Source organism: Misgurnus anguillicaudatus, chromosome 19, assembly GCF_027580225.2.
Source record: "Misgurnus anguillicaudatus chromosome 19, ASM2758022v2, whole genome shotgun sequence".
Classification (NCBI taxonomy): Eukaryota; Metazoa; Chordata; class Actinopteri; order Cypriniformes; family Cobitidae; genus Misgurnus; species Misgurnus anguillicaudatus.
In genome coordinates this window covers 42096510-42109761 of record NC_073355.2, presented here as the reverse complement: position 1 = coordinate 42109761, position 13252 = coordinate 42096510, and the positions used below count along the sequence as shown (strand labels likewise).

Genomic DNA, 13252 nt, shown 5'->3' with positions numbered 1-13252 from the left:
TACACCACATACATACATACATACACTTATAATATAAAATAGCATTAATTCTTAGTTAAAGCATTCAATAACTGCAACCCATTTATGAATCATCACTACTTGGATTACATACATCAATCAAACTTAACTTGGGTTATGAAAGGTGCAATAAACTACATTAAAGAGAGTACTTGCATAATTGTGATATGATTTTTCATATTATTATTTTGAATAAATAGCTATCTAAATATAACTTATTACATTTGTCATGTTTTCCCATGTGGTCTTCTTAAAATCTATAAAAAAGACAAATAACTAGATGTTATTATAATAAACTAGTAGAACATCAACATATTGTTTTTAAGGTATAGTACAAGAATTTCAGTACTGAATAACATTATGTAATCATATATTTAGCAAACACTGAATATCCACACAGAGTAATGCATAACTTCATGAACATAACAATTTAATACTTACCCTCCTCTCTAATAGCACACAAAGTTAAGTTCCTCACAGTTTCTGTTCTCCCAGCTCTGAGTTTTCAGGTTTAGAGATCCACAGTAAGTGTAATTGGCAGGACAGGCTGGTAGTTTGGCACTAAGATATCCCAGATCCTCATCACTTAACCAGAACCATGAGCCTGCCATGAACCGTAGACCTGTCCACACAGTTAATGTATTACCAATGGTTTGTTTGGCTTGGATTAAATTTAAATCTGTCGGCAGACTGGCCAGATCAGTGTGATGAGTCCTGCAGTATTGTAATGCGTCCTCCCAGCTCTTATTCTCTTTAATCACAATCAGTTCAGTGTCCCACTTGTAGCAGAAGTAAGAGAATGAATTACTACAGTACTCGTCATACAAAACACTGTTTTCAACTGCAGCGCAGATGCCATTGCCTACAACATTTGGTTGGTTTTGTCCCCAGGGAATAAAACTTTTCTGGCTTCCATCACTCCACTGCCAGTTGTTTGCAGAGATCTTTTTCAGACCAACCCAGCTGTGTCCGTATGAACCACTAAGTCCACTTGCAGTGTTTAATGCTGTAATTTCCTCCTGGCTGTCAAGACTGGACAGGTCATCATAATAGTTTCTGCAGTGACTTTGAGCCTGTATCCATGTTGTGTGATTACTAAAATAAAAGTTTTTTCTTCTCAGACCTGTTGTCAGCTCACAATGAGCTGACATCAAAAGAGCAAACATGACAATCTTCATCTCTTCTGTGAAGGGTGAGTCAGTCTACAATCCTAAAACACACTTTATATAGGCAAACTTTATATTTGTTAGTGAGTAATGTATGCAAATGATCACATAAGAAAATCAATGGAAAACTTTCAACACTCTGCTTTGTCCCCTCCCGCCCTACGCACTTCCTCATTGTCAGCTAATGACTTTGCCAACATTTTCACTAACAAAACATCATCCATCAGCAACCAATTTTATCACACCACTAACCTCAGAATGCACTACACTCACATCCAACATCCATCTCTCCTTTTTTTCTCTGCTGATCATTACTGAAGTTGCTAAACTTCTCTTCACCCACCCCACTACCTGCCCCCTCTATTCAATTCCCACGCATCTCTTACAGGCCATTTCAGATACAAATTGCACTGATACTCACACACCTCATCAACACCTGCCTGCTTAACGGCACTTTTCCTTCCATGTTTAAACAGGGCCTGGTCACTTAAAAATGCCACACTCCAAAGCCCTCTCTCACAGGCGGTTATAAACCTGTCTCACTCCTTCCGTTCATTGCCAAAACACTTAAAAGAGCTGTTTTTGTCACGGTTAATCCGTGTCATGTCTTGTTTCTGTTCTGATTGTTGTCACCTGGACATTCATTGATTAATTACTTGCCTCATCACACCTGTATGTCATTTAGTCTTTGTATTTATACCCCTGTCTGTGTCACACTCCCTGCTGGATCATTGTCGCTACTTTCATGTCTGTTCCTGTTTCTTGTATTGGATGTTCCTGTGTTACTTACCTGCCCGTTGTTTTATTCTCGTGTTTTGTTTCTCGTTCTGTTAATAAATGTTTAATATTTATTGTGAATTCTGCTCTCGCGTCCTGACTCTGGTTCCCAGTAGTCACAGTTTTCAATTAGGTTTCTTCCTTTCTATCATTGAACAACCTACTAGATGACAAACGGTCAGGCTTCAAATGCAACCACTCCACCAAAACAGCACTACTGTCGGTCACGGAAGCACATCTAAGGTGGAATCCTGAGGTGTTGGCAGCCTTTGACACAGTCAACCATCAGATCCTACTAGCCACCCAATCGTCCCTAGGGATCACAGATACTCCACTCCAATGGTTTAAATCTTAACTCTGCAATAAATCCTTCAGAGTGTCGTAGAGGGGCACATTGTCCACAGCCCACCAGATGGTCACTGGGGTCCCTCATGGATCGGTGCTGGGTCCACTGCTTTTCTCCATATACACAACATCCTTAGGACCTATCATACAGGCACATGACTTCTCCTACCACTGCTATGCTGATGACACCCGAATCTTCTCATTTCACCCAGATGATCCCACCATAGTAGCACACATTACAGCCTGCTTAGCAGACATTATGGCTTGGATGAAAAAACACCACCTCCAGCTGAACCTAGCGAAGATGGGGCTGCTTGTATTCCCGGCACAACCCTATAGATTCAGCATGTCCTATCAATTTAACTGGGCAAAACAACAATTACTCCTTCCAAATCTGCCAGATACCTCAGTGAAGTCTCTGATTACATTGCAAAGAAAGAACGATCATGTCGATTTGCATTATACAATATCAGGAGAAACACCCCTTCCATGCTGCACAACATCTGATCCAGGCCCTGGTAATCTCTAGGCTGGACTACTGCAATGTTCTCCTTGCTGGCCTTCCTGCACAGTCTATTCAACCATTCCAACTGGTTCAGAACGCAGCAGCTCATCTCATCTTCCAGAAGCCCAAAAGGGCTTATGTAATGCCGCTCTTCATCTCTCTCCACTGGTTACTGATTGAATCCCATGTAGGGTATAAGAAAAACCTCTTTACGTGTATTTAATTCTAGAAGTTTCTAAGTGTAAAGAAATAAGAAACCCTTAAAACGAATAATTGTCTGACTCATATTTTTGCATGAATTTGTTTGCTCAGTAGATGAGAGTAGCAGCAAAAGTACAGTAAGGTAGGATGAAAGTAAGTGATCTTCTCAAAGCCTTGACTACATTTGCATTCCAAACTATGACAACATTTTCAGCACGCAACTGATGGAGCTGACAAACATTGTACCTTGTAATTTGGTTATCCCTTACCTCACTTATGTCCTGTTTTGAGGATGGAAATTACAAGTTGTATTTCTAATTTTATTTGTCATATTAATGATCGATCTACAAGTTATTTAGTGCTGTAACGCATCCTGAAGTTTGCCATCTCAGTTTTTCAGTATAAAAGTAAATCAGGTTTAAATATAAGGAGTACCTGTTCGGAAGAAAGCTTGTTATTTTTTGTACTGTTGTAACAACTTTGAAGCACCATTAAACATTACAAAAATAAGATGGTGATGTAAACGGGCATATTGCTTTGGGAATAGTTTTGTATTAGAGGTAAAAAAATTATATAAATACTGTTTGGTTTCTCGCACAAACCGATCATCATTTCTGCCTCCCAATCAACCATTTTAAGATTCATTTACGTTCCTTTGATGTCAGGTCAAAGTACTGGAGGCCCTTCCTTTATAAGACCAATTGAATTATAATAACATTTTAAATTGATGCATTTGGCAGATGATTTTATCCAAAATGACGTACAGTACATTTATATCAGTCCGTATGTTATCAAACCCATAGCTTTGATCACATCATGCTGCTCTACTAGTGGAGCTACAGGATGTCAATAAAGATAAAATGCTTTCAAATTGCATTTATATTACCAAAGATTTGGTACACAAAGTTGGACTACTTTAACTCACTCTACCTGGGTTTGCCTAAATCAGTTTTGGTAGATGGCAAAGAATGAGGCAGCCAGACTGCTTACCAACTCTAAAAAACATGAGCACATTACACATGTACACTCTAAAATGGCTGGGTTTTTTTTGACCCATTGTTACATGTAATGTGTATGCATGTAGTTGTCTGCCCTCTAGGGGGCATGAACGTGTTTTTTTGTTTCTGTTTAACCAGATTGTGTACACCTGTGGGCCATCAGAAGTGCTATATAGCGACCTCAGATCTCGCATTCCAGCGACGGAGGTTGAGCGGCCGTCCGGACACGGATTTGCTCTTGTGTGGTTCCCCAATTTTTGTTCCTGACTAATTTCTCCTACATTGTTATTATTTTTGATATTATTTTAATAAATTCCCCTAATTTAAATGAGCCTTCGTGTCATCCCTCTTTATGTTATGGCAGTGGCTGTAACATAAATGGGGGCTCGTCCAACCTATATTCTTCAATTGTTCAGTGTGGGAGGAAAAGTGTAGCCGTGTCTTTGTTAATGGTTCGGATTTTTGTTTTCTGGTTGTGAATGACTACTGAGATCCCATGTAAGTATTTACCCTATTATTTTAGTCGTCGGGTAGGTTTTGGACCTGCCACTTTGTTATTTTGCCTTTGTTATTTTTAGTGGTTATTCAGAGTGGGGGCACGCTTCAGTTCACCTGCAGCTGATCTTGTTAATGGGATCAGTGCACAGGTGTTCATGATTTCAGCGTTTAAAGCCGCCTCGAGCCCCTAACGCCACTGAAGACTAGGGAATTTAGCTTAATGTAAATAGGGTAAATACGTTTGTGTTGGGGATCGCTTATGGTTATTTCACACGGAAATTTCGTTCGTAATTCTCACAATTTGTGAATTTCGTGTAGCGACCAAATATAGTTTGTTCGTTTAGTTAGTCAGGAAAACTTTAGGGGTTTGTGTAAACAATTTAATGGTTTAATTTTGAAGCCATTATTTAGTTTTTGTGAGTAAGAGTGTTGGGAATGCCTTCCGTAGTCGATGTATTTCGGGAGTCTCCATCTGATGAACTGCTGTTATCTTGTACAAAAGAGCAGTTATTGCAAATTGCGGAGTTTTATAAAATTGAGGTTGCTCCTAGATATAAAACTTTGAAAGAAAATTTGCAGAGGTTTCTTCGGGCAGGTTTGGTTGATTTGGGCATTTTACAAATGTCGTTGGTAAATGCTAGTGTTGCGGAGGAAGTGAGTGAGCCTTCTGCAACTGAGAATAATATTCGATTAAGAGAGCTAGCAATTAAGGAAAAGGAATTAGCCTTAGAAAACACCAGATTAGAGCTGCGAAAGCGTGAACTTGACCATCAGCTTGCTATTAAACGGATGGAATTGGAGCTTAATTCTAAGGCAGCTCGCGGTGCCTCTGATGATTTTGATGTCGGTCGAAACAGGAGGATGGTTCCTCCGTTTTGCGAAAAGGATGTTGAAAAATACTTCTGTCATTTTGAGAGGGTTGCAGCTTCCTTAAAGTGGCCTGAAAATGTCTGGTCATTGCTCTTGCAATGCGCAATCACCGGTAAGGCGCAGGAGGTATATGCTTCACTGTCTATGGAAGATTCTACTGACTATAAGATCGTTAAAGCTGCTATATTAAAAGCCTACGAGTTAGTTCCGGAGGCATATAGACAGCGTTTTAGACATTACGCGAAACTTACAAATCAGACCTATGTTGAGTTTGCGCGTGAAAAGGAAATCTTGTTTGATCGGTGGTGTGCATCTCAGAAAGCCGAGAGTAGAGAGCAGGTTAGACAATTAATTCTTATGGAAGAATTTAAAAGTTGTGTACCTTCAGCTCTCGCTACTTATATAAATGAGCAAAAAGCAGATACGCTTTATAAGGCCGCTACTTTGGCCGATGACTTTGTTTTAACACACAAAGTCACATTCAAGGAGAAACCGCGAGATAAAGCTCCTCTTGATCCACCCGTTATGTCGCCTCGTAAATCTTTCAATAGTAAGCCTCCAGTTGTGACTGGTGATAGGGTTTGTTTTTATTGTAAGACCGCTGGTCATTTAATTGCAAACTGCCCAGTTCTTAAAAAGAAATCAAATAGGCTTACTGAATCTGTTGGCTTGATCTCAGTTGATTCCTCTCCGAAAAATGCCTACATAACGTCCGAGTCTGATTGCAATGCTCGTCTTAATAAAACTGGTTATGGACCTTTTCTGCATAATGGGACAGTGTTAATTCCCAGCTTGGCTAAGCCTGTGTCCGTTCGTATTCTTCGGGATACGGGTGCCAGTCTTTCATTTATCCTGAATGACGTGCTGCCGTTGTCTGAAGAGACTGCCACGGGTAGTGCTGCTTTAGTGCGGGGTATTGAAATGGGAGTAATGGAGGTTCCGTTACATAAAATTCATTTGCAGTCTGAACTGGTGACGGGTGATGTGGTAGTGGGTGTTCGCTCATCTCTTCCAGTTCCCGATGTAACATTCATATTAGGGAATGATTAAGCTGGAAGTAGTGTGTGGAGCTGTGTTAGTGTACCACCCGAAGTCGTCTCTGTACCGCTTGTTGCTAGCACTGATGATTGTGCGCTTAAGTATCCTGATGTTTTCACTGCGTGTGCAGTTACTCGTTCTATGGCAAAGTCTGTTGATTGTTCCGCGTCAGCAGAAGTGGATTTATCTGACACGTTTTTTGCAAATCCTGATCTAACTAAGCTGCTATCCGTTTCTTTGCAGGAAAAAACGAGTTTGAATCCTGCGAGTGCTGAAAAGACTGCTGGTGAAGATCGTGTTGATTTATCCCTGTGTCCCGATAAATTAATAGTGGCGCAGAAATCAGATTTAACTCTTGCCCCGTTGTTTGAATTAGTTCAACCGGAGCAGGAGCACATGAGTGCGCCCCAAGCATATTTTCTCAAGAATGAGATCTTGTTGAGAAAATGGGTGTGTCCTAAATCTCCTGATGACTGGAATACAGTCACTCAAATTGTAGTTCCAGTAGGTTATCGTGACATGATTTTAAAGGTTGCACATAACGGTCTGGCTGGCCATCTAGGTGTCCTGAAAACGTATGACCGGATTTTGAGAAATTTTTATTGGCCCGGTCTTAAAAAAGACGTTTCACATTTTTGTCGGACTTGTCATGTTTGCCAAATGGTGGGAAAGCCTAATCAAATTATTCCGCCTGCACCGCTTTTTCCAATTCCTATGGTTTCGGAGCCTTTTGAGCATGTAATAATTGACTGCGTTGGTCCTTTTCCACGTTCAAAGTTGGGGTATAAATACCTGTTAACTGTTATGTGTGCGCCTACGCGTTTTCCTGAAGCAGTCCCTTTGCGCTCCATCACTACGAGAGCCATCACTAAGGCACTCATTAAGTTTTTTTCAGTTTTTGGTTTACCGAAACTAATACAAAGTGATCAGGGAACGAACTTTACGTCCCGTACGTTTTCACAAGTGCTTAAACGGCTTGGTATCAAGCATAATCTGTCACGGTGATCCGTGTCATGTTTTGTGTCTGTTCCGATTGTCGTCACCTGGACTCTTGTTAATTAATTACCTGCCTCATCACACCTGTGTATCGTTAGTCTGTTTGTATATATACCCCTGCCTGTTGTATGTGCACTTGCCGGATGATTGTCGCTACTTTCATGTCTGTTCCTGTTTCTTGTATTGGATGTTCCTGTGTTACCTGCCCGTTGTTATATTCTCGTGTTTTGTTTCTTGTTCTGTTAATAAATGTTATTTATTTCATTGTGAACTCTGCACTTGCGTCCTAACTTCCTCACTCCTGCATCCCAGTCGTGACAGAATCATCCGGCCATTATTGGACGCAGCGAGTTCACGGAGGGCGGCTCCCCAGGAGTTTCGTCGAGGGGGAGTAGTGACATCGGGGTTCATTCCCCATCAGCCCCGATGTCTCTTGGGGACCACCGTGAGCGATCGCTCGCTCCTGCGGGAAGAGGATCGGCCCAGGCGGTCCCCCAACGGTTGAGTCGTCGTCGACGGTCCCTCGGAGGACCACCATCCTGCTCGCAGGGGGATCCGGAACGGACCACGCCCGATCATTTCCCCGGGGTGGCTACCGAGCGAGGGTCTCCGTTTCCGCGAGGGGATGGGAGAAGATTTCCGGGGGCATCTGATCGTCGACGATTCCCAGGAGGGGGGTAATTCGTCTGCCTCGGTTCTCGGAGCGATCGCTCCGGTTCTCTTGGCGCAGTCCGGCCAACCGTTCTGTTGGTCTCATCCCGGCGGCTGCCTGCTTCGCCAGGGTCCCCAAGCCCTCCACCCCTCCCTTGGACTCTCGCTACCAGACTTTGTTTTTGTTTTGTGTTTATGTGAGTGTCTGGTAGCCACTCGTAGAGGGAGGGGTTATGTCACGGTGATCCGTGTCATGTTTTGTGTCTGTTCCGATTGTCGTCCCCTGGACTCTTGTTAATTAATTACCTGCCTCATCACAACTGTGTATCGTTAGTCTGTTTGTATATAGACCCCTGGCTGTTGTATGTGCACGTGCCGGATGATTGTCGCTACTTTCATTTCTGGTCCTGTTTCTTGTATTGGATGATCCTGTGTTACCTGCCCGTTGTTATATTCTCGTGTTTTGTTTCTTGTTCTGTTAATAAATGTTATTTATTTCATTGTGAACTCTGCACTTGCGTCCTAACTTCCTCACTCCTGCATCCCAGTCGTGACATAATCTCTCCACTGCCTATCATCCTGAGAGTCAGGGTGCACTGGAGAGATTTCACCAGACGTTAAAGTCTATGCTGCGATCTTACTGTTTTGAGCTCAAGAGGGATTGGGAGGAAGGAATTCCTTGGTTGCTTTTTGCTTCGCGCGAAGTCGTACAAGAATCACTGGGGTTTAGCCCCGCAGAATTGGTTTTTGGACACAACCCGCGTGGTCCTTTAACTGTGTTTTATTTATTTATTTATTTATTACAGGGACAGTGCATATTAATAGACATTTAAGCCAATATGCCAGGGTTAGCCAAATGGCTATTTTTCACCTGTAGTCCCTAGACAGATGGTAATAGTCACCCTAAAAACAAACAAAAAAAATGATAAAAGTACATATTTAAATAACAATAAAACAATAAAACAACTTCAGTATATTTACTAAAAATACTGTTAAACTAAGAATGTTCATTAAAAACACAATCAACAATCAAACAAACATTAGCCAAATACATGAACATATACACACACAAGCAAGAAACCATCAGGGGGCAACAAGAAAAGGTCATAAAGTGAAGTAAGCTAATGTTGACAGCTCTGGGGCCTCATGTATCAACACTGCGTACGCAAAAAAACGCGGCGTACGTCAGCTTTCACGTTCATGGTCAGATGTACTAACAGTGAAATAAACGTAAGAATGTGCGTTCCTCCACGTAAACTTCATGCCTGGCGTACGTACATTTGTCGTGTTTTTTGCCCGTTGGCGACTCATAGAGGCCATAAAGTGAAGTGGCAAACAGAATTGTTCTATCGCACCACCAGCTGTCAGATATTGCTTATAAATTGTAATTGATAAATTAATTTGCATATTATTGTCACAAGAGTCTTATTAAAATATTCTATTAATTATGCAATTAAGTAAGAACATATAAAAAGCATGTGCAAAATGATACAACCCGTCTAGCAATGGCAGCGTTGGCTTTATTAGAGGACATTTTCAATGGGCAAATCCGGAGAGAACGAGTTTTTAGGGACCACAATGATTTTCTGGCCCGCGATGATGATTGGCTTATCAGCCGTTTCAGATTTCCAAGGGCTATACTCTTGGAGCTCTGCGCTGAGTTGGGTCCGAATTTGGAAAGAGAGACAGCGAGCAGCCACGCATTACCCGTTCCTTTACAGGTGCTTACAACACTTGGTTTCCTGGCAACTGTTTCTTTCCAAAGAGAACTGGCAGACCGCTCGGGAATAAGCCAGTCGTGTTTGAGCCGTGCAATGCCAGCTGTATGGGACGGGATCATCCGCTTGTCTACCAGGTATATAACATTCCCATATGATGCAGGTGACCAGCCAAACATTAAAGCGCAATTTGCAGCGATAGCCGGTTTTTCTAATGTAATCGGAGCGATCGACTGCACACATATTGCTATAAAGGCGCCATCTGAAGAAGAATTTGCATATGTGAATCGGAAACATTTTCATTCAATAAATGTGCAGATTATATGTGATGCACAAATGCGCCTAACAAATATTGTGGCAAGGTGGCCTGGGGCAACCCATGATTCATATATCCTTACAAACAGCATGGTTGGGATGAGACTCCAAGCTGGCAGGGTGCGCGATGGGTGGCTACTTGGTAAGTTATGAGTTTACATGTATGGTTCTATCTAAAAGTTTAATCTTTTTTGTGTAATTATTCAACTGCCCCTCAGGCGACAGTGGTTATCCACTAAAGACGTGGCTGTTAACCCCCCTCACCAACCCACAAACTGATCGAGAGCGCAGATACAATGATGCCCATTCTCGCACTCGGTCAGTTGTGGAGCGGGCGATTGGGCAGCTGAAATGTCGATGGCGCTGCCTTGACCGGACCGGGGGGATGCTGTTATACCGCCCTGACAAGGTTTGCCGCATCATACTGGCCTGTGGAGTACTGCACAATGTCGCGCACTTGCATGGCATACCCCTTGGTGAGGTAAGGGCACTGCCAGATGACCCTGACCCAGGACCAGTATATGTGCAGCACAATCAACAAGCCATTCAGGCCCGTCAACGTGTAATTGCGACAATATAAAATGGTACTCAGACACAAAGTTTATTTTTTGACCAATTCCTTTAATGAATTGCTTATTTCTGTGAGTGCGTCACTGACATTTTTCAGGTGACTGTTAATTTCCCCAATGGCCCTAACAATTTGCTGTTGTGACTCCAGAACAGCATTCGTCAAGACACGGCCAGATGGACGGGCTTCAGCACTGGGGGGAGCATTAGAGACACCGGAGACGCTGGGCTGAATGGGCTCTGGCTGCTCGGGTGGTGCGGACTCTGAGTGCGTGCCAGTGGATGTTCCTGCTGTTGTTCCTGTGGTTCCTAAGTCCAAATAAACACAGGCACATGTTAACAGTAATTTGACTATGTTCATAATTAATGGGTATACACGCAATTGCAATAAAAGCAGTGGATACGTAAAATCTCTGGTGTACTTTTTGCTACATTGCATGCATTTTAAAATAAAATGGTGGTTGGTAGACTATACGTCTCAAAGTTAAGGAAATATCTTTTAAATTACTCACCTTCCTGGCAGTCCTGTAAAGTATCGGAGTCTCCCACATAAGCGGATACGATTCCGGAGATTAACGTGTCTCCTACAATAGAGGCAACTCTTTGATCAAAGGGTGTAAGTTCATCGGCCCCTGTACCACCGCCTGTTCTGCCCACACTTTGTCGGTGCGCAGCAGTTCTCCGTTTAACTTCCACCTTTATGTCAGACCATTTCTTTTTCAATTCATTAACGGTGCCACTCTCAGATCCCACCGCGTTGACGGCATCAGACACACTGTCCCACTCTTTTTTCTTTCTTTTGTTATTTATGCTAGAGGACAAAGATCCAAATAAAACATTTTTTCTGGTTTCTACCTCTGATAATAGCACCTCTAATTCATTTTCAGTGAAATTTCGCTTCTTGCTTGCTTTAGCCATGTTCTTGCTGGTTTATTTTGCCGAATTGGACTAATTACCATATTTATATTAATTTAATTGAGGGAGGAGAAAAGGTGTGGTGATGTGCTCGTGCATGTGTGCTCAATTTTGCGTTAATTGGGATGTACAAAGAGAATGTACGTGGAATCCTACGTACGCAAAGATTCATACATCTGTATTTTTTGGTGCATACGCACATTAACAGCTTTTCCCCTACGCAATGTTTTAGTATGAATTCAACGCAAGCCTTTGTACATGAGGCCCCTGGTTATTAAGTAACCAGTTCTTTAACTGGATCTTAAATGTTGTGTACGTGTTCATGTTTCTGATGTGTATAGGAGTAAGGTTCCATTCAGTAGCAGCTCGAAAAGAAAAAGCTGTTTGACCAAAAACACTTTTCCTAAGGGGAATGATACAATCCCCCCTCACTGCACCTCTGGTTCTATTATAATCAGCTGTTCGGATGTTGATAAACTGATGGAGGGGAGGGGAAGATAAACCATGAATAATTTTATAAGCCAGACATAGATTTTAAAATTTTACCATGTTTTCCCAACTGAGTAGTCTATATTTTTCTAGTATTGGACAATAATGAAAAATATTTGGTTTCTTATCCAGAATTTTTATAGTTCGTTTGTAAAGTGATTGCAGTGGTTTCAGAACTGTAACACTAGCTAGTGACCAAATGGGGAAACAGTAAAAGATGTGAGAAAGAATCATGGAGTGCATGTACATTTTTGCTGCCTGTGTGGACATTTGATGGCGAATATATCTAAAATTACTGAGGTTGAATTTTATCATATGACAAACCTTTTTTACATGTGATTTAAAAGACAGCTTTGAATCAATTAAAACCCCCAAATATTTGTACTCTGACACAATCTGTAACTTTTCCCCTGACACAAAAACATCAGGCTCAACACTAAAATTATTCTTAGACTTGGTGAAAAACATTGCTACTGTTTTTGATGTATTCAATTGCAGGCAAGACTGTTTCAACCAATCTGTAATATTAACCATAGAATTGGTGATTTTCTCAGCTACCTGAGAGATACTGCTACCATGAACATACACTACAGTGTCATCAGCATACATCTGCACAAAAACATCTTGACAAACAGATGGTAGGTCATCTATATAGAGTGAGAACAACAAAGGTCCTAAAATTGATCCTTAAGGAACACCGCTAGATAGACTGAGGGCCTCTGATTTAAATGACTGGACTGGGAACGTTCAGTGAGGTAAGACCCAATCCATTTAATAGCATCTGAAGAAAAATTAAAACGGCACAATTTTGTCAGCAAGACTTTATGATTAACAGTGTCGAAAGCCTTTTTGAGATTCAGGAACACTGCTCCAACCATCCCACCTTGATCTAACAATGATCTGATATTTTCAGTAAAGAAACAAAGTAGCAGTTTCGGTGAAATAATTGGCTCTAAAGCCAAATTGCATAGTGTTGAGAGCATGGGGTGTGGTATTTAGATGGTTAATAATTTGTTTTGCTATCAGTTTCTCTGCAATCTTAGATTAAGTAGGCAATATACTGATGGATCTGTAGTTCAACATGGAATGAGGGTCTCCACCTTTGAAAATGGGAACAACAACAGCTGATTTCCACATACTTGGGAACATATTTTGTGAAATTGATAATTTTGGTAATGGGGTGTG

At 41.6% G+C, this 13252-nt stretch overlaps 1 protein-coding gene and 1 long non-coding RNA gene across 2 annotated transcripts in view; both read right to left on the bottom strand.

Moving 5' to 3' along the window:
- The window catches only part of LOC141351159 (uncharacterized), a 346935-nt gene that overhangs the window by 327167 nt on the left and 6516 nt on the right, over positions 1 to 13252 (bottom strand). The gene's annotated exons all lie outside the window — the stretch shown is intronic.
- LOC129429219 (nuclear apoptosis-inducing factor 1-like) lies at positions 10698 to 11848 on the bottom strand. The gene is made up of 2 exons (XM_073857911.1): positions 11176 to 11848; positions 10698 to 10972 (listed from the first exon to the last, which is right to left on the bottom strand). The coding sequence occupies exons 1-2, from the start codon at positions 11579 to 11581 to the stop codon at positions 10698 to 10700; spliced, it is 681 nt and encodes a 226-aa protein (XP_073714012.1). The 5' UTR covers positions 11582 to 11848.